The 21,582-nt window shown below is 41.0% G+C and overlaps 2 protein-coding genes across 3 annotated transcripts; both read left to right on the top strand.

Annotated features, from left to right (window-relative positions):
• Positions 1-9,423: 9,423 nt before the first annotated feature.
• On the top strand, positions 9,424-14,352 carry LOC110843184 (signal-induced proliferation-associated 1-like protein 3). Of its 2 annotated transcripts, XM_022089139.2 has the most exons (14): positions 9,424-9,786; positions 9,845-10,136; positions 10,743-10,873; positions 10,942-11,174; positions 11,254-11,530; positions 11,694-11,932; positions 12,016-12,232; positions 12,323-12,487; positions 12,563-12,594; positions 12,663-12,724; positions 13,334-13,421; positions 13,488-13,804; positions 13,863-14,015; positions 14,070-14,352. In XM_022089139.2, exons 1-14 carry the CDS (start codon positions 9,584-9,586, stop codon positions 14,289-14,291), a joined length of 2,631 nt encoding a protein of 876 aa, XP_021944831.1. In that variant the 5' UTR covers positions 9,424-9,583; the 3' UTR covers positions 14,292-14,352. The 2 variants fall into 2 exon arrangements, with proteins under 2 accessions (XP_021944831.1, XP_021944832.2); XM_022089140.2 differs by lacking the exon at positions 9,424-9,786 and having other exon boundaries at positions 10,019-10,149.
• A 128-nt stretch (positions 14,353-14,480) lies between these two features.
• Positions 14,481-20,771, top strand: LOC110843409 (neurexin-1). Its single transcript, XM_022089371.2, has 16 exons — positions 14,481-14,886; positions 14,973-15,278; positions 15,514-15,697; positions 15,770-15,925; positions 15,985-16,145; positions 16,237-16,263; positions 16,325-16,693; positions 16,943-17,095; positions 17,168-17,582; positions 17,756-17,884; positions 17,955-18,830; positions 18,903-19,070; positions 19,147-19,257; positions 19,324-19,733; positions 19,793-19,972; positions 20,047-20,771. Exons 1-16 carry the CDS (start codon positions 14,611-14,613, stop codon positions 20,497-20,499), a joined length of 4,374 nt encoding a protein of 1,457 aa, XP_021945063.1. The 5' UTR covers positions 14,481-14,610; the 3' UTR covers positions 20,500-20,771.
• Positions 20,772-21,582: the final 811 nt, after the last annotated feature.

The raw sequence follows: 21,582 nt of genomic DNA, 5'->3' as shown, positions 1-21,582 counted from the left end.
CCTCTAACGTCTCGGACTGACGCAATAAAATGCTCAGAACTTTATACACAGCATGGTTAATGCAATTTTTTTGAAATTGCATTAACCAAAGGGGTTGGATTGCCATACAGTTAAAATTTTAATGATTCAATTCCGCTATCTGCTACAGACTGTATTTTCTTCTTCAGATTTCACATTAAATTCCCCTCAGAGACTGCACCTACTTCTAAGCTCATTTTCGTCCGTCTGTTTTTAAATTTTCTAAAGGTGTCTAGCGTTTCCGAAAGCTTAGAATATTTGGATATAGTCAGCGCCCAGAATTTCTCAATTGGTCGCAGTTGAGGAACATTTGGTGAACATTTCATTTTTTGGCACAAATTCAATTTTTCATATGTAGGTACTCCGTGACCTTTTTAGCGTAATGGGACGTTGCGAGGTCAGGCGAAAACAAAACTTTGTATTTTTTTGATATTTGTTAACAAACGATTCCAAGCCCCCTTGAATGCATGGTTTAAGATAAACCTCCTGGTTTACAGTGCCCTCCAAAATGACATCGGCAACATGGCCGGCGCTGGAGATGCATTGCAAAATTAGATATTTTTGGGGAATTTGTCCTTCTTCCGGATTTTGTCTTCGTATTTTACTTCGGAGGGGTCCGAGGAATGGTAAAAGTGTGTTCCCGGAAGATTTGGAGGGTCCACGGTGACGTAGGTCTCATCGTCCATGATGACCACTTTTCCCCGAATCTTCTTCAACAATTTCTTGCAGCATTCTTGAATCCTTTCCTTTTGGGTTGATTTGTAATTTGGTGCTGGTTTTTTTGTCCTTGCTGTAGTCCCTAGTTTATGGACTTTGATTTTGCTCAGATAGCTTTTAGAAATCTTGACCTTACTTGCCGCTGCAGCCGTTGTCGAGGATGGATGATTTTGGAAGATTTTTTTGTCCGATTTTTGACTCGTATCGTCGCTAGCTTTGCAGGTCGACCAGTAGGGACCTTGGATTTGACGTCATTGGATTACTTGCACTTTTTTATGTATTTGTAGACGGTGGATTTACAAATACCTTCTTGTTTAAAAAAGTGCCTCGTAGTCTTGGCTTGGAATCACTGTTTGCTTTATTTTGTGAAACTCAATTACTCTTTTTCCCAACTCTTGCCTTTCAACCCAAGTTTTTCGAGTTTTAGCCATGACTGGATAATTGGTGACATACAGGGTGGTTCAAATGTCAAGCTACAATGGAAAATCTTTCAATGGGAAAAATTCGTAAATTTCCATTAGTTACCCAAATTTTATGTCTGAAATTCAATATTTTAAGAATTTTGCCATCAGTTTTGATGATAATTAATGAAAATCTCAATTCCAAATCTTGCAACTATTGGAGATTTAGGGGTTTTTCCCCTTGAAAAAATTTCCATTGTAGCGTGACATTTAAACCACCCTGTATATCAATGGAAAGCTTAAACTTTGGTCGATTCAAAAATATTTTTCTCGAAAAATAATTTCGCTGTGTTCCCGCCTAGCGCGCCCTTTTACGGGGCAGTCCGCGACGTTAGGGGACGTTCTTTATATGTATGCACTTTGTCGTCGATTAGAATAATTATTATTTTATGAATATTGACTAGATTATGATGATAATAATTTATGAATTTGACATCATGATTCTATGCATTTGTCATGATAATCTATCTATGTATGTACATGCAAGGTGAATTGTGCAAGCAGGGAGGAAAATTCAAATGAGATGCCAGGTCTGTATTTAAGTGGAAATTGACCACATCTTATCTTATTTTTTGTGCTCCCTTGAACCTTGTGAACCTTGGTCACCTTCTTCCTCATTGGTTTAAAATTTTAGTTGTGCCCTCCCTCCGTGTCTCCTATTCTCTCGCCCATTGGAAGTGGGTGTAATTTTGTGGCAGTTCCTTGCCAAATATATTTGTGAACTTTTGTGAAACGTGCCCTTTTGACAGTCCTATGTCAAACTAACTATGTCGCACATGGGCTTTTGCAATAACCTCTCTGATGAAGTAACCGTTTGCGGGCCCGGGAAATCGGACTGTCAAAAGCCTGAGTGGGCTGAACAAACCCACAAATCTAGGTGCCAGGGCGCTCATCTATGAAGGCACATGAAACTTAAGGAGCTATATCATGCAAACTTGGGAAATATCATAAACTTAAACCGTAATCCTCTGCGCCAGACATTTGAGGTAATAACGGGGTATAATACTTTGAACTCACATAATTTGAACCTGGTGTCGTCCCCTTGCCGCTTATGCGGTCAGGGGTCGGATACAGGGTAGCACTTTATTACAGACTGATTATTTTGATCTACAGACTGGTCCTGCCAGCTTGATTTACGCTTGTTGTGGTTTGTGCACAGGGGAGAAAGTATGACAACTTGTGGGTAACCCCTTTCCGCCACTCAACTTAACCTGTGAGATGCCGCACTCCGCTTCTCGGCTCGCTTGGATATCTCTATTGATGAGTAGTATGGTCACCCTACAAAGTGTGTAAAGTTTTGGCGATGCGATGTGTATGTGTGATTGTGTGTAACTCATGGTTGTGATCGTAAAAACTATGTAAATGAGGGGGACGTGGTCACAAAATAGTTATTTTTCGGTGTCGTATTTATTAGTCACACAAAGGCCAATAGTTTGAGAGTGTAAAGCTGGCCCCAGACTCCATGATTTACTCATGCCTTGCTTATCACCTCGACAACATTTACACGGCATCCATACTTCCTCTTGCTGTGATCACCACCTCAGAAAAAAAAGTATGGATGCCTGCCACGACTCCCCCATGTTAGATACATACATATGTATATATGCAACTACTCAGTTTATGCGCAACTTGGTTGAAACGGAAACTAAATCTACATAAATAAATGCATATAAGTGAAGGACCGTGCATAAGGTGTGTGATCGTGAATACGAGCTAAATAAATCATTATCATGCAGAACTGAAAATTTGAACCATATTTCTGTAGAAATCCTCCAAATTATTTGAAGAAAAACTTTGCGCCGAGCGATTTGTCCTAAAACTCGATAAAAAACTATATACGCAAAATTATCCACACGCTGTTTGTTCTGCATAGTAAAACCAACAGAATTTTCAGAACGACAATGTAAAAAATATAAAAAGCAGTTACAATATGCATCAAGCTTTTATCGATTGCGGAAAAATTTTAGGCAGTGATTTCTGCTCGGAACCAGGCTCACAACATTTGTTCAAAAGATTTTCACCCTTTTTCTTCCAAACCTCGATAACACGCTTTATGTGCGGTCCGTAAACAAATGTCCAGCCACATACATACATACATACTGGGGAAAACAAATTGTGAAATTTTATAAACAAAGGAAATAACTAGCTTGATTCTGTACATGCATATAAGTTGATAAGGTTTGCAAAAAAATCATTTATGTCTGTACATAAGTGCGTACTTTGCAAAATTAACAACGGGTTGAAGTTAATTATTATTACAAATTGTGTTCCCATAACTAAAACAAACTATATAAACAAGTTAAATGTATTTTGTTTAATTCTTAGCGAACCATTGCTAAATTTTCAGAATTTTAATTTCTATTGAAGAAAATATTGGTTTGATATCATAACCAAAGTGGGAAGCGTGACTAGGTCTTATGTTTTGGGGAATCTAACAATGAAAACCAAAATCCTACGGGTTCAGAATTTACTATTCACGCGATTCACAAAAGTTCACAAATATATTTGGCAAGGAACTGCCACAAAATTACACCCACTTCCAATGGGCGAGAGAATAGGAGACACGGAGGGAGGGCACAACTAAAATTTTAAACCAATGAGGGAGAAGGTGACCAAGGTTCACAAGGTTCAAGTGTAAAGAACAGGTTTATTTTGTGAAAGTGATTGTTGCACATTGAGTGCAACACAATCAAGGAGAAGGTTTCCTTATGTGCAATCTTAATCAGATACATTTGTCACATTCTAGTTTTATATCGTGATCGCCTCTGGGCAGTGAGGCAATTATTGCAAGTCATCTCATTGTTATCTCTCTCACTCTCTCTTTCAATATGTAGGTTAGAAATAGGTATATCAACCATATATAAACAGCAGTCACGGCAGTACACGACAGCAATGGGGGAACGGTGGAGGACGGTCGAGGAAGTATTTTGTGCTACTGCAGGTTACCTCTCCCAATATTATTGGGAGAGGCAGAGTTCTGCCTGTTTGTACAAGTAATAAATAAAACCTCTCTAAGAAAAGTGCAACCAAGTCTCATCTCGCCTCCCAATTATTACGCACACACCACAAACGACGACGATCGTCTCATCTTCCTCATCACCAACATCACTGCAGTCAACCCCCCATAAACGGAACTTCACACAAGGGAGCACAAAAAATAAGATAAGATGTGGTCAATTTCCACTTAAATACAGACCTGGCATCTCATTTGAATTTTCCTCCCTGCTTGCACAATTCACCTTGCATGTACATACATAGATAGATTATCATGACAAATGCATAGAATCATGATGTCAAATTCATAAATTATTATCATCATAATCTAGTCAATATTCATAAAATAATAATTATTCTAATCGACGACAAAGTGCATACATATAAAGAACGTCCCCTAACGTCGCGGACTGCCCCGTAAAAGGGCGCGCTAGGCGGGAACACAGCGAAATTATTTTTCGAGAAAAATATTTTTGAATCGACCAAAGTTTAAGCTTTCCATTGATATACAGGGTGGTTTAAATGTCACGCTACAATGGAAATTTTTTCAAGGGGAAAAACCCCTAAATCTCCAATAGTTGCAAGATTTGGAATTGAGATTTTCATTAATTATCATCAAAACTGATGGCAAAATTCTTAAAATATTGAATTTCAGACATAAAATTTGGGTAACTAATGGAAATTTACGAATTTTTCCCATTGAAAGATTTTCCATTGTAGCTTGACATTTGAACCACCCTGTATGTCACCAATTATCCAGTCATGGCTAAAACTCGAAAAACTTGGGTTGAAAGGCAAGAGTTGGGAAAAAGAGTAATTGAGTTTCACAAAATAAAGCAAACAGTGATTCCAAGCCAAGACTACGAGGCACTTTTTTAAACAAGAAGGTATTTGTAAATCCACCGTCTACAAATACATAAAAAAGTGCAAGTAATCCAATGACGTCAAATCCAAGGTCCCTACTGGTCGACCTGCAAAGCTAGCGACGATACGAGTCAAAAATCGGACAAAAAAATCTTCCAAAATCATCCATCCTCGACAACGGCTGCAGCGGCAAGTAAGGTCAAGATTTCTAAAAGCTATCTGAGCAAAATCAAAGTCCATAAACTAGGGACTACAGCAAGGACAAAAAAACCAGCACCAAATTACAAATCAACCCAAAAGGAAAGGATTCAAGAATGCTGCAAGAAATTGTTGAAGAAGATTCGGGGAAAAGTGGTCATCATGGACGATGAGACCTACGTCACCGTGGACCCTCCAAATCTTCCGGGAACACACTTTTACCATTCCTCGGACCCCTCCGAAGTAAAATACGAAGACAAAATCCGGAAGAAGGACAAATTCCCCAAAAATATCTAATTTTGCAATGCATCTCCAGCGCCGGCCATGTTGCCGATGTCATTTTGGAGGGCACTGTAAACCAGGAGGTTTATCTTAAACCATGCATTCAAGGGGGCTTGGAATCGTTTGTTAACAAATATCAAAAAAATACAAAGTTTTGTTTTCGCCTGACCTCGCAACGTCCCATTACGCTAAAAAGGTCACGGAGTACCTACATATGAAAAATTGAATTTGTGCCAAAAAATGAAATGTTCACCAAATGTTCCTCAACTGCGACCAATTGAGAAATTCTGGGCGCTGACTATATCCAAATATTCTAAGCTTTCGGAAACGCTAGACACCTTTAGAAAATTTAAAAACAGACGGACGAAAATGAGCTTAGAAGTAGGTGCAGTCTCTGAGGGGAATTTAATGTGAAATCTGAAGAAGAAAATACAGTCTGTAGCAGATAGCGGAATTGAATCATTAAAATTTTAACTGTATGGCAATCCAACCCCTTTGGTTAATGCAATTTCAAAAAAATTGCATTAACCATGCTGTGTATAAAGTTCTGAGCATTTTATTGCGTCAGTCCGAGACGTTAGAGGACGTTCTTTAACATAAATATTTAAGGTCACTGAACCCTTAGATTTTGAATTTAAAGTCGATCGCCTAATTTTAACAAGTCAGGTCAAATCATGGCGGTGAAATAATAGGAACCAATTTTTGAAGTCATTAGACCCTAAACTTCTGAATTTCGAGTCGATGGCATAATTTTACTTTGATCCCATTCGGGATAGGCTTCTTGAGAGGCCCTATTGAGATAATTGGTTGAGGGAAGGGAAGGACTATCGTGCTAGTAATTCTATTGCCTGGTCTCACTTCACCACCGCTACGCCTACGATAGCGCGGGAACACTTCATTTCATCTATAGATTCAATATCAATAAAAATATCATTTTCCTCCGACGACACCGCCCATGGGGGTGTGGTTTTCGAACTCACCTTGGGATATACGCACCCCGGCACAACTGGCAGGTTGATCAGAGACTTCTTTCAGGGATTGCCACATGGTTTTTTTTGAACAGAGTGCAACACCTCATCCAATCCCCCGTGTACTCGACCGTAAATTTGTGCCCTGCTCTCCCCCATGTTGGGCGGCTGCCGTAATATCAAACACTTACGAATTATTTACGAACTTTTGTTTCGTCTTATTTACGAACAAAAGTTCGTAAATAATTCAAGTGAACCAAAAACATGCTTTTCAACTGCGGAAGTTTCGTAAAAGGTAGTAAGTCAATTTCCTTAGAAATTATCAAATTAAAATAGTAAAAGTTTGTAGGCTTACAAACCTTACCCAGTTTGTAACCGACGTATACAAACTGTGACGTGAGTTCCCTCAATGCCCTCAATGTTATATAAAATAAATCCATCGAAAACAGTTGGGCCCACTTTGAGGAAAGTTTGTAAATATTGAATTATTAAGTCAAAACATACGCGTTATTAATGTTTCAATAAATATGGTCCTGTTTTAAAGTTTTCAGAGGCACCCTCGCTGAAGAATGAAATTTTAAAAATTTGTTTTGAAACTCAGTTGAAGCTCGCCATGCAGTGGAGTTTGTTAGTTAGGACATAATAGCCTCAAATTCCAACTTATATGTTATGGACAAAGCTGATAGTAAATATTAATTAATAGGAAATCGACAAACTCTGTTCAAGAGGAGAATGTTGCATGTTGCCATTGCTGCTCTGCTGCATACTCGAAACTTTTGCTTCGCGAGTCGGGACACAAAATTACAAGTGTGCTTTGCTGGGCTCTATTTCCAGATATCCCAGGCCTGGACTGTGAACATGGCAAGCAGAATATTCAGTATCAAAGCGGCATTTAGCCATAGCCATGTCGGATGTTGCGCTTAATAGAGTTAAAAAGGCTAGACGGATTTCGTACTCTTGGACTAAAAGAGAAGTAATTTCTGACGCTGGTACTCGCTTGTGATGAGGATGCTTTTGGCGAGCTAAATAGGCTAAAGGTGCGTTTATGCTTCACATCATCGTCACGTCCTTCTCCAAATTCGATTTTTTGATTGGTTAAAATTTTTAATTGTCGTAGTGATAATTTCGTTCAGCCAATTAAAAAAATCGGATTTGAAGGAGGACGTGACGATGGCGTGAAGCATAAACACCACTTAAGGTAGAAACCTGTCAGGCAACGAGCATCAGGGCAATGAAGATTACTCATTTCCTTGAAGAGTAACAAATGATGTACGAACGTTCCGTAGTAGTTAAACGACCGAATTTTGATATCATCAAAGAAAATGAGGCTTGTTACTTCGGCAGGTTGTTGTTACCTTCCGTTTGAAGGTGAGACAAATTTGATAAATGGTTATGCAGGCAATGCCGAAGCATTCAGAGATCTTTGCTCCAGATTCCGTTTAGCAGCAGAATTAGACGACCAGAGCTAACATTAAAAATTGATAAAGCCCTAACAAGAATTTATTTTTGTGATAACCCTCATCCAGGGTTCATTGATGGCGATGTTGTACAAAATAACTTTGACGAGGAAGAAGACAATATTCCCGATCAAGGAGAAATGTTTCTGCAACATGTAGGAAATCTCATTGAACCATATCATTCTCCAACATTGGGCACAAAGACCTTTTTTTAACAAAGTCAGATTTACCTTATCGATTCTTCGGCAGCATTGGTTTCGAGCTTCTAAGCATCTTCTTGGAGAGCTTCTTCAAGAATCTCCAAGTAAGCCTAACACTTTGCTGAAGGCAGCACTTACTGGAATGAGTGCACTATTAATAGTGAACTATTAGAGTACTTAAACTCCCTGTTCAAAGAGGACGAATTCCACCATACTCTGTACTAAATAGTCGTTCACTTGAAGAAATTCGTGACTTACTTGAGAATGTTGAATGAATTATAATTGTTGAAATATCGATCTAGTCACTCAGAACTTTCGCCTATGCGATGTTAAGAATAATGATCTCGACGGAATAAACAGTCTTTGGCGATCTGTTGGAATTTTGTCCAGCCAACGGATCTTGGTGCTTCAAGCCACCGCCTAACATGAGATAGCAGCACAATCTTTGGACATTATTTGGTTTCACGAGCTATTCAAAAACTAACAGCATGGGGATCGATACTTAGATTTACTACGTATTCCTATAATCGTTTTGCCAGACAACTTGCAGTAAGACTTGCAATACGACAGGAAATTCAACGCTGGGCTGGAGCGTTTACTACCCTGCTGAACTAACTGGGCTGATGTGTTTACTAGGATGGTACAGTAAATGGGATTGTGTAAAAGGTCCTTTGAATATGCAATAATTTACCACCACCATAATGATCCTTTCTAAATGTGCTATGGTAATTTTAATTTACTTCCGTTGCGGCTAGGCATTCAGAGTGTGACACTCACCGCCCGGTGTAAGACGGGCTTATTCAAGACACCGAAAGTCAAGCAACCAAGCTAACGACGAGTTCGCAGAGGCGCCAGGCACCAACTCCCAAGCCTAACACTAACGCTTTATTAGAGTTGATTATAAATTGAAAATTAAATAACTCAATATATTTAGTTAGATGCACAGGGTGATCATTTGAGGATAAATTTCACACCACTTACAATGGTTTTCACCGTCACACCGTGTGTTATGATCGTGTCGGCCTGGATAAAGGAAAGGGGGGGGGTAACGAGTTCATCTCCAATTTCTGTACCAAAATATAGCTCCGAAAATCTAGTTTATTTTTATATTAGCAACTATGTAATTTCACCTGCGCCATTTCGAGATATTTGAGTCCAAAGTTTTTCAAATTTTTCCAAGGCGCAGAGCACAGAGGCGCCAGGCACCAACTCCCTCTCCACAAAACCCCAACACCCCCAACACACACACCCACATCGCCCCAAAAACCCTGGAGCGAACTCCAAAAAAGCATCAACAACAACTCTCAATTTTTTTATTTTGTTTTTATTTTTATTTTTATTTTTAAATCTCCAGGGAAACGATTTTAATTTTTAAAAAACAAACATTCCAAGAAAAAGGAAACCCTCTGAAATGCTTCAAAAAAATGAGTGAACTTATAAATTCTCAATTATTTCGATCCGTTTTTCATTATCACGATGTGACTTCGGTTACCTTGGAAATTAATAAACTATCAATTTCAAAGTTGCTAAGCAACCGGAAAAACACGACGACGGGTGCGAGCAAAGCCAGCAAAAATGGAACAACAGAAGATTTTGGCGATTTCGTCCAGAACGAACTGGTTTTGACGTGAGTTTGAATTCTATTTTTAACTAATTCCAATTAACTAATTCCAATTAAAAATTAGATGCCCCCACTTCCGGAACGAGATTCCGAACCCCACGCTCGGAAAATTCCCCACCCTGCGTCGGATCGAAATTTTGGACGAGGAATTTCCAGAGAATTTTGACAAACTTAATTTCCTTGACAACAACGTAAACAGTGGGGCTGGTTACTATAGAAAATATTTTTACGGCCGTAACCATGACAACTGGTTTTGCGTGGATGAATTATTGGGTCCAGTGGCGATTTCCGTTGTCAAGGAAAAATCCGAAGAGGAGGACGCGTGGTTTCACAGGGTCGTTTTCAGGACCAGCGATGTGGGTTTCCATGGTTACTTTTTTTATTTCCTTGGTAACAACATTATTAAGGGGTGAAAACCCCTTTATGGAAATGTCTTGTCCGTCCGTCCGTCCGTCTGTCCGTCCGTCCGTCCGTCCGTCCGTCTGTATCCACGATAACTTTAGAATGGTTTCGTATTTCGGCATTCGTCAACGTGTTTCTAATTTTTGAAATATGGATGAGTTCGAAGATGGGCGTCGTAGGTCATAAGGTCACGGCGCCACGGCGATGACGCCAACGGTCAAAGGTGTCGAATTTTTCGTTTCCACCGTTTTAGACGTATTTTTGGATGAGGATTTCAGAAATCGCCATCATTTCGACGTGCGACGACTCCATGACCGTGTGGGAGGTGTCGAATGTCGAAAAATGACTTTTGTCATGTGGGGTGTCTATTGAAAGGTATTGTCGTGTACGTTTGAAGTACGCGGGTGGGGGTGTCAAAATGGGGTAAAATGAGACGTGGGGTAATGTGAGACAATGACGGGAAAGTGCAGAAAGACGTTGTGGGCGTGCCACAAAGACAATTCCGTGTGTTTTCACCCCTTTGCTACATTTCGTTTGCAACGGTTTATTTTAAAATACAGCTCCTCCCAATCCGCGGCTCCATATCCGACGACGTTGTCATGACGACGACAAAGAAAATTAATCAAAATCACAATAGTTCAAAAGACGTCGTGGAATGTTTATTTCCTTTTTTGACGGTGTCCCAGCAACCGTGAGTTGATTTTAAATTTAGAAATTTATTTCCATGGCAACCAAAATTTTTAATTTTTAATTTTGCAGCCTCCGCCTGGGCCTCCCCACGGCGCCCCCAATTCTCCTAAAACTAGACGAACAATCCCTAACAACCAAGCACAAAATCGGGGTTTTATACTGTCGTCAAGGACAAACGACGGAAGAGGAAATGTACAATAACGAGTTTGGATCGGCTAATTTTGATGATTTCCTCAGTTTCCTTGGAGATAGGATTAAATTAAAAGGGTTCACGGGGTATAATGGGGGGTTGGATGTTAAAGGTATTTTTTTAATTTGGAGTTTCCATGGAGATTTTTTATTTTTCGTTTCCATGGCAACTAAATTTAATAAAAATTCCAGACGACACCACCGGAACGCACTCGATCTACAACGACAAATTCGACCCAAATTTATCGCTCATGTTCCACGTGTCGACTTTGCTGCCTTTCACGCCCAATAATCGACAGCAACTGATGAGGAAAAGGCACATTGGGAATGACATGGTGACCATCGTGTTTCAAGAGCCGGGCAGCAGGGCCTTCACTCCGAAATCGGTCAGGAGCCAGTTCCAACATGTCTTTGTCGTGGTGCGGTTGGTGGATTTTGAGGGGGGTGGGGGTGGGCAGCCGGTTTACAGGTGGGTGGGGTTTCTATGGAGATTTTTTTTTGATTTCCATGGCAACAAAATTTTTATTTCCTTGACAACTCTTTAAATTTTTTATTCCCGTGGCAACTAAACTTTGTTTCCATGTGAATTATATTCTAAATTTCCATGCCAACTAAAATTAAAACTCTTCCAGCCTGGCCATCTCCCGTTCCTGTGAGGTCCCGGAATTCGGCCCCCCTTTGACCACGCCCACATTCTCCCGTGATTCCTTCTTTTTAAACTTCCTCCTCTCGAAAATCATCAACGCGGAGAACGCGACGTACAAAAGCGAGAAATTCACGACGATGGCGATCCGGACGAGAAACGAGTATCTTAAAGACTTGTATTTAAACTTTACTTCGGGGGGCGTGGCCGAGTTGAGGGGGAGGTTTTGTGAGTTTTTTTATTTTTATTTTCATAGCAACTGATTTTTATTTCCATGGATACTAATTTTCATTTTTATTAAATTCCCATAGCAATGTTAAATCTGATAAAGAAGAAAACCCCGCCCCAATTAAGCCCCACATCCTCCTCCCATGGCAACAATGGGATTCCGGGAGGGTTGTCATGGAAACTAGAAAATGGTTGCTATGCAGCTTTATCGAAATATTATTTCATCGTTTGTAACGAAAATGGACTGGATTTTTATATAAAAGTTGGGAACATCGTTTCCTGGGAAATTAATAAATTTGGGTGAGGCTTTTAAAAAATCTTTCCATGGGAACAAATTTTTCATAATTTCCATGACAACTAAATAATTTTTTTTAATTAAAAAAATTCCAGGCTAACCCTCTACCACGTGACCCAAAATAATCCCCAAATCCAATCCACAAGACCAATTTCTATGACAACGGAGCAATCTTTTCGATTAGTTACTAAATTAAAATCTATAAATAAAATCGCCATGGAAACGTTGCAATATTTTATTAGGAAAAAGGCGAACTTGGGGTATGCTAAGCAATTAATTAATAATTAAATTGTACTAATTAATTGAATAATCAATTAAAATTTCAATTTTTCAAGTTTTCATATCCAGAACGATGGACTTGTGACCGGTACGAAATTATTTAGAAATCTCTAAAATAATTTTAGACAATTAAATTATTAAATTCCTTAATTACAGACGTGGAAAAGCAAAGCCCGGCCGCCATCGCGGGCTTATCCTGCTTCTCCCGGGTTGTCAAGGTAATTAATTTTGTTAAATTAAAAAAATTCTACCAATTTAGCATATGAAGCCAAATAATTTGCCATTAAGGGCCCGGGGGAAGATTTACTTTTTAGAAAATTTATGTTAGCAACAATAATTGTATTTCATTCACAACTCACGTTCAAAAACTTTGATTTGATCACTTTGCCCTCAAGTTTTTGAAAAAATTGCTTTCTTTTGTTCCATGGATACTCGAAAAGCAATGCCATCAATTTTGCAATTCTAAGCCAATTTGTGCTCTCTTTATGACCAGATATCTCCACAAGAGGGCACATTGTCAAAAAAATTAAGTAAAATCTAAAGACATGATTAACAAATTAAACATAACTTGAAAAATGTGTCCTCTTTTGTGCATTGCTGAATTTTATCGTCAAAGTTGACGTGATTTCTAAGCACCGGGCCCTTAAGTACATGAAATCAGAAAAGTTGTATCACTTTGTTCAGCATATTGGAAGTTGGGGTAAAAATTTGTTGCCAAGTTCGTCATCCTTAAAACAATCATGTCTCCCGATACTTCTAATTTATTAAATTATTTTATTACCACAATTTCCATGGAAACTATAATTGTCCACTATTCCAACCCTTAGATAAACTCCACGCGAACCTCGGACCTCAATTCCGAACAGATGATTGACTTGCTAAAATCCAACCCCTCCGTGGAAATCGTCGTCATTGGTAACCGAAATTAATTAAAAATTAATATAAAAATTAAAATAAATTACCAAAATCCCGTTACCATAGCTCCCGAAGTGGTCCGCCACCTTCCCCCCGCAACCACCCAACACCAACCACACCAACACAACCATTTAAACTGCTATGGAGAGGGGAGGACCCAGCATTTCTCTCCTCTTTTAAATAATTACCATGACAACTACTCTTCCTCTGGTTACGGCACCGGCTCAAGCAGCTTTTCAGTTTTCAGTAACCATGGCAACACACCACCCCCACCGTTGCCTAGGAGATTATATAACAACTCGAAGAGCTCGGAAAATATTTTTTTACTCCAGAAAAACCTCTCGTATCGACATAGTTATTTGGATAATTGCTATGGAAACAGGGTGCGTTTTTATTATTATTTTTTTCCTTAGGTGATGATAACAATTTAGTAATTTTTAGGAGTCAAACCTAAACCAGCGCGTGGCAGCTTTAAAAAGTGCGTACCTCACGCCTAAGAAAAAGGACACAAAAATTGAGAAAAAATCGTCCTTCTTCGAGCAGGATTTACTTAAGTTGATCGACATTGATCACCAGGAGCAGCTGCATCAGCAGGTAGTTTAATCACCATGGCAACGGAATTGTTTTAATAATAAAATAAATCCACAGCCCCCCAGCTACTCTTCCTCACCCCCACAAATAAAAGTACAAAAGGAGGTCGCCTTGGAAACCCGGGTGGCCCTGTTGGAATCGCAATTGGCGGAGGAACGCGCTATAAAATACGAGCTCAAAAACAGCCTGGAGATTCTGCAGCGACAAAATAAAAAATTAGCCGAGGATTACCATGGCAACAAAAGGGATGTGGAGAGGTTGAAATTGTTGTTGCTTTAGGATTTTTTTGTACTTTTTTATGTTTCTATGGAAAAAATAAAGGATTAATATTAAAAATGTAGTTTATTTCCATGGAAATTTAAAAATTCCGTTTCCATGGAAAAATTCTCACAAAAAAACACTCGTCCAAAACGCATGCCCTCTACGCATATCCCGAAGTTTACCCGGATTCCATCGCAAAATCGTGGATCCAAATCGCCATGCGCACCAATAACATAAAACCACACCAAAACCCAACCTAAAACTCTTGTAAAACACTAAAATTCCCACAATAAAAAAAAACCATGGCAACCAAAAAACCACCCCCACTATAGCAACCATGTCAATAAAAACCTTTATAATTTTGGTAACCATAGCAACGGAGATTTCCCCCCTCACCCTCGAAGGCTCCTCCCGATCTTACATAAAATATTCGCCATGGCAACATACGCAGCAAAATAATTCACTGCTTTTGGATTTCTCTACTAATCAACCGGATGGTTTACTGCTTTACACGGACGACTCGGGGGATGTGGACTTTTTCGAGTTGAAGTTGGTCGAGGGGGGGTTGAGGTTGAGGTTCAACTTGGGGGATGGGGGCACGGAGATTTTGCAGGTAAGGAGGTTTTTTGGCATGGAAACATTAAAATTAATCACCATGGAAACGCAATTTAAAAATTAATCACCATGGAAACCGTGTAGGTCGGCCGCCACCTGAACGACGGCTTGTGGCACCGCGTGGAGATCTCTGTTCGAAACGGTGTGGGTCTGACCGTGGATGGATTCGTAACCAAGGAAAAGCTTCTTGGGAAGGAGAGCGGGGGTGGCTGGAACAATGCCAAGGCGGGGGGCGTGTTTGTAGGGGGGCTGCCCACGGAGTACAATGAGAAATTGGGGGATTTGAGCCTTCCGAGCGTCGTTTTCGAACCGAGATATCGGGGCAGCGTGAGAAACGTCGTGTTTGACAGCGGGGGTGGGGTCAGGAGCCAGACGGAGGTGGAGTGGAAGGTGGGTTGGCATGGGAATTTTTTTTTCGTTTCCATGGGAACCTTTTTTCTTTGGGAATTGTGATTTTATTAATTTGCATTTCCCTGGAAACTATATTTTAACAGATTTCCATAGAAACCATGGATTTCTTATGTTATCCATGGAAACCAATATTTTATATTTCCCATGGAGACCATAATTTTTCGTATAATTTTCCTTGGAAACCATAATTAAAATAATAATTTAACCCCCACAGGGCCTCATCTCCACAACCAGCTCCTCCTCCCCCCACAACGCCCCCCACTCCTCCCTTTCCTCGGGGGTTGACGCCTGTGAGCGGCACGACCCTTGTTTACACGGCGGATTCTGCATTTCCACCGACAACGGACCACTCTGCGACTGCAAACATATCGATTTCCAAGGCAACCACTGCGAGACGGGTAGGTTTCCATGGCAACAATTTTTTAATAATATCACCATGGCAACAAAAAAAATCACTATGGAAACTGTAGAAAAACCCCCAATCTCCTTCACCTTCCACGGTTCGGAACACGTTGGATACGATTTCCGGGAATCCGGCGGAGAACCCATCGTTTCCACGCTGGATGAAATTTCCTTTGGGTTCAAAACACAAAGGCAGAAGTTCCACGGGTTGTTGTTTTACTCGGGTATGCGTTTTTATAAAGAAATTGTTGCCATGGTTACTATTTTTTAAAAAATCACCAAGGCGACGGCGTTGACTACCTCGCGGTCACCCTGCGCGACGGCCGGATCACGATCTCGATAAATTTGGGGAGCGGTCCGCTGGATGCCAAAATTCACCCGGATCAATTGAGGTTCGATGATGGGGTCTGGCATCTCGTGAGGATCCACAGGAAGATTCAGGAGGTATTTATTTATTGTTGCCATGGTTACCTAATTTTTTTTCGTGTGTGTCCGCGTGGTTACTAATTTATTAATCCGTGTGTCTTAAAAAAAGATGTCCATGACGACGTCCCTCTGTCACGTGAGTTTGTAACTTTTTTTAAAAAATTCGAATTAAATCACCATGACAACCAACCCCACAGATAACGGCCTCCGTCGATGGAACCCATTTCGACCGCTGGACCCTGGCTGGGTCCTTCACGCTCCTCTCCTCCAACCGCCTGACGATCGGCGGCTACGACATGATCCGCCCCTTGCCCGGCATCAAAGGCGTCACCAATTTCATCGGATGCATGCGGAAAGTCGAGTATCGTGCGGATACCTTGAGGCTGAATTTGCTGGAATTGGCCAAAAATGGGAATAAATTGGTGTCGATTAGTGGGGCTAATCGGTTTGGTTGCCATGACAATAATAATCCCGTGGGGGTGGAGTTGTTCAGTGGTGGAGGGGGGGTGGTGACGAGTTCCGTGGGTGGGGCGGTGGGTGGGGTGGGCAGCGCGGAGAATGTCGTGGTGAGTGTTTTTTTTATTAGTTTCCATGGAAAATGATAATATATTTCTATAGAAACACATGGAAAAGTTGAGAGTTTCCATGGAAAATGATAATATATTTCTATAGAAACACATGGAAAAGTTGAGAGTTTCCATGGAAAATGATAATATATTTCTATAGAAACACATGGAAAAGTTGAGAGTTTCCATGGAAAATGATAAAATAAATGTTTCCACGGAAATAATAAAATTAAAAAAAAATCTCCATAGAAACACATGAGCGGAGCAACGGTGACCTTCACAACTCCGGAGTCCTTCCTGATCATCCCCAAAACGTGGAACAGTTCGAAAACGTTTTCCGTTTCCCTGAAAATTAGGACCACGGAACCCAACGGATTATTAATTTACTCCAAATCCGGAAGGGTAATTAAATCACCATGGCAACTCAATTTAATCACCATGGCAACCAAATAATTTCCGACTTGTATCCAACAGACCTTCTTCTCCCTGGAAATGATCTCTGGCCACATTTACGCCCACATCTCGACCACGCCCACTTTGACCCCCACCACGGGCACACTCCCTCCCGCGCACCACCTCCGGATCCCCGCCACCACGGACCCCATCGACGACGGGGAGTGGCACCAAATCCGTTTCCAACGCAACGGTTTACGGTCCGGCTCCGTTTCCGTGGACGACGTCGCCACGGATTTCAACACGAAATGGACGGAGCTGGAATTGGGGGATTTTTTCGTGGGGGGCGTTACCATGGATATCAATCAAGAACAAGTTTGGTCGATTAATCTGAAGAATGGGTTTGTGGGGTGCATGCGGGGCTTGGTCGTTGGGGAGCAAATGGTGGATTTGGGGGGTGTGGCGTTGGTCCAGGATTTGGGGAGCGTGAGGGGGGGTGAGTTTTTGTGGTTGTTATGGAAATTTATTTTAAATTGCCATGGAATTTATTTTATTTAAAGGTTGCCATGAAAATTTAATTATAATTTATTACGTTTTTGTTGGCATGGAAATTTATTTTAATACGTTACCATGGAAATTAATTAAAAGTAACCATGGAAATATTTAAAGGTTGCCACGTGGGCTCCGCTGGCTACTGCGCCTCCAACCCCTGTCAAAACTCTGGCCGTTGTCGGGACGGATGGGGGCGGTTCATTTGCGAATGCGGGGGCAGTTTCCATGGCGTCGTTTGTCAGAGGGGTAAAATTTATTATTTTTTAAAAATATAATCACCATGGAAATAACAAAATTTCCTTATAAATCTCCGCAGAATCCACCCCCCTGACCCTGGACGGCTCCACCCCCCTGACCCTCCCATTACCGTCACCCCCCACCCCCCAGGAATCCCACCACGTGACCCTCCGTTTCACAACCCCCCGAGCCAACGGGATCCTCCTAACCCACACCGGCCCCACGGATTTCATCGAAATTTCCCTCGAACACACCCGCCTCAAACTCCGAATAAAAATCGCAGACCGTGAAAAAACCATGGTAACCGGCCGGGACCTTAACAACAACCAAGAACATTTCCTAGTATTTAATCGCCATGGCAACCTGCTAAACTTAAAATTAAACGACATCCCACCGGTTTCCATGGAAATCCTAACAAGAAATTGGTCCATGCTTTTAACTAAATTAACCCTCGGCTCCATGACAACGCCATTTTCTGGGAAAATCCTACAATTAAAAATTAATGGGATAAATTTCATGAAAAACTGGAAAAAATCGTTGCCTAGCGACGCGTCGCATTTATTGGATTTCGTTGGATTGCCTCAAATGAGGATTTATTCCCATGGAGACGTGTTTTTTAGTTTTAAATCCGTGGAGACGGGGGTGGTTTTTTACAACGGGGGGATTAATGTTGATTTCGTTGCTATGGAGATTGGGGGGGATGGGGGTGTGGTATTTTCTTGGGAAAATGGGGGTGGGGGGAGGGTGTTGAAGAGTAAAAATGTGGGGTTAAATGATGGGAGGTGGCATTTCGTAGAGGTTTCCATGGATTTTGTGGGTGCAAGTGGTGGGGGTGGGGCAGGTGGGGTGAGAATGGGTGTGGACGGGGTGTGGGTGGAGTTTGTGGGTGGGGCGGGTGGGAATGGGACGAGTGGCGGGGGGGACTTTCTCGAGCTCAATGGGGTGCTTTATTTGGGTGAGTTGATAGGGAAATGTTTATTTAAATTTAGTTTCCATGGAAATAATAAAAAAATCTCCATGACAACAGGCGGCGTCCCACCCTCGATGCAAACCTCGATAAAAACCAAGACAACGAAAGGTTTCCATGGTTGCGTGGGGGGGTTGGAATTTGGGGGGGAATATTTGAACCCCTTGACGGACGCGCTGGTCAACGGGGGTGGGGCCCAAGGGGGGTGCAACCAGCTGGACGTCAAATGTGAGTTGTTATTTAATTTAATTTCCATAGCAACGTGGTTTATAAAAATAAAAAAACTAATAAAAAATCCCCATAGCAACCGACTTTTGCACCACGGACACGTGTCAAAACGGGGGGATTTGCTCCCCAGGAAAAATCATTTGCGATTGCGATTTGACCGGGTACACGGGGGTGGACTGTTCCCTTGGTAACTAATTTAAAAAAAAATTATTCCGTTACCATGGAAATAACACCAAAAATTAAATCCCCATAGAATCCACCACCTACCAATTCACGAGTGGCCACCTAATTTACCGCAGCCCCGCCCCACCCACCTCTCCCCCCACCCACTCGCTCGCCCTCCTCCTGGCAACCACAAAAACGGACTCCCTCATCCTAAAAATCGAGTCCCCAACAACCACGGATTATTTAGAACTGTTGCTAAGCAACGGGAAAATTAAATTAAAATTCAATTTCGATGGGAAATCGGACCACGTCCTGAGCATGGATAAAAAAATTGCGGATCGTAATCTCCACGTTGTCAAGATTTTAACGAGTTTCCATGGTTTGAGTTTGGTTGTTGACGGGGAGGAGGTGCGGAAAAGGGGGGTGGGGAATTTGAATGGGGGTGTGGTCCTAGTCGGGAATGTTCCCAGTGGGGGTGGGGACAAGAGGCAGTTTAAGGTATTTTAATAGTTTTTTTAAAAATTGTTGCCATGGAAACTAAAAATTAAAATTTCCAGGGAATAATATCCGGCTTGGTGTACAACACGCACCGCTTGCTGGACATGGCTATCGATCGAGATCCGCGAATTCGTATCCATGGCAACAGTGTTCATCCCGTGGCGTCCATTAGCTCAGTTAATTTCCATAGCAATAAAGTCGTCAATAACGACGAGGAGGAGTTGGCCTACATGCAGAAGGTTGGTAATTAATCTAATTATAATTATAATTAAATCTCAAATTACCCCCTAATTACCAATTAACAAATTTGCAGACCACGGCCTCGCACTCCTCCTCCTCCCCCCACTCGTCCTCCCTCAACGACGACCTCCTAATCACCTCCGGGGACACGATAAAATGTTCGAGTTACCATAGCGACGACGAGGACTGCGAGATCCTCCAATCCTCCGGAATGTCCACATCTTCCGATGATTTAATCACCCCCGTTTACATCCCATCCCCCAAACCCAAAACAACAACCTCCGTTGCCACGACAACCACAACGACACAAAATAATAATAAAATCTGTAACGATGACGACGAGGATTGTTTCCAGGGGAGCGGCGATACTATAACAACGACGACTATTAAAAAAATAATCCCCATAGCAACCAGCACAGAGTTAGTTACTATCCCGAGTACTATAACTACCACGAGTACTACAACGACTACAACAATACCAACACCTACTTCTACTTTGTTTATCCCCCCGCACCCCCCTCCCTAACACCTATTCCATTTCCTAAAGGGAGAGATTTTGATTTTGATAATAATAATCAATTAACTACCATGACAACCATAACGACGACGACGGATCAAACGACTATATATTTAGCGGACACGGCGGGCGATAGTACTTTAGTCATAATTATAATTATTGCCGTGCTGATGATCATTATCGTGTCGATTTTGATCATTTTCTTCATGTGTAAGAGGAGGGATGACCCGATTTATAAAGTTGCGGAGGTTAAGTTTAATCAACAGCAGATGATGCAACAGGAGCAGTTTCTTAGGCAACAGCAGTTGGGTGGGGGTGGGGGTGCTGGGGGTGGGGTTCAAGTGGGGGGTGGGGTAGGGGGTGGGGGTGGGCAGAGGAAAATGGGGGCAGTCAAAGAATGGTATGTTTAAAAAATCGTCCGCCAAATGAATAATTATTAAAGACATTCCAATTTTTTATTGTGTGTAAAGTTGTTATGGAAATTAATTAATAAATAAAAAGGTTTTTTGTATCCATAACGATAGGGGTTTTTTATTGGCGTGGGGAAAATGAGCGTCTCTATGGAAATGGTTAATTAATTTCATAGAAACTTAATATTACTTTTAATTTCCCTGATTAATTTCCATGGAAATAATAAAAATCATGATTTCCATGGAAATGAATTTAAAAAATATTAGTTTCCGTAGAAACTTCAAAAAATCCAACGGTGTTTTTAATCCATGAGTACTAGTTTTTTTGCATATTCGTTACCACGATAAAACTCGAAGAATTAAGAGTTTCTCTACTTAAACTACGGTTTTGTATTGCCATGGAGAAAAATGCGGTTGAGGGTTAAGGTTTCCATGCGAATGTTAATTAATTTCCATGTGAATAATAAATTAATAATTTCAATGGAAATGAATTTTTTAAAATAACAGTTCCCATAGAAATTTTTTTAAAAATCCAAATAAAAAGATAATTTTATATCCATATAGCTAGTATCTCTTTGCATATTCGTTACCACGGAAAAAATTTAAAAAAATTAAAACAATTTCCATGGAAATTAAAAAAAACACCCCCAAAATCCTCAAAAAAACCACCCCTACATCAAAC

The sequence above is a fragment of the Folsomia candida genome, unplaced genomic scaffold, assembly GCF_002217175.1.
Source record: "Folsomia candida strain VU population unplaced genomic scaffold, ASM221717v1 Fcan01_Sc002, whole genome shotgun sequence".
Taxonomy (NCBI): domain Eukaryota; kingdom Metazoa; phylum Arthropoda; class Collembola; order Entomobryomorpha; family Isotomidae; genus Folsomia; species Folsomia candida.
Note: the sequence above shows the minus strand (reverse complement) of the source record. Positions and strands in the feature narration are given on the sequence as shown.

Coding starts and splice junctions, on each gene's coding strand:
- LOC110843409 (XM_022089371.2), top strand. CDS start 14,611: ATGTCAATAAAAACCTTTATAATTTTGGTAACCATAGCAACGGAGATT. Junction 15,698..15,769: donor AGGCAACCACTGCGAGACGG/GTAGGTTTCCAT, acceptor TGGAAACTGTAG/AAAAACCCCCAATCTCCTTC. Junction 19,071..19,146: donor CAACCAGCTGGACGTCAAAT/GTGAGTTGTTAT, acceptor AAATCCCCATAG/CAACCGACTTTTGCACCACG.
- LOC110843184 (XM_022089139.2), top strand. CDS start 9,584: ATGAGTGAACTTATAAATTCTCAATTATTTCGATCCGTTTTTCATTAT. Junction 11,531..11,693: donor GGTGGGCAGCCGGTTTACAG/GTGGGTGGGGTT, acceptor AAACTCTTCCAG/CCTGGCCATCTCCCGTTCCT. Junction 12,233..12,322: donor TGGGAAATTAATAAATTTGG/GTGAGGCTTTTA, acceptor AAAAAATTCCAG/GCTAACCCTCTACCACGTGA.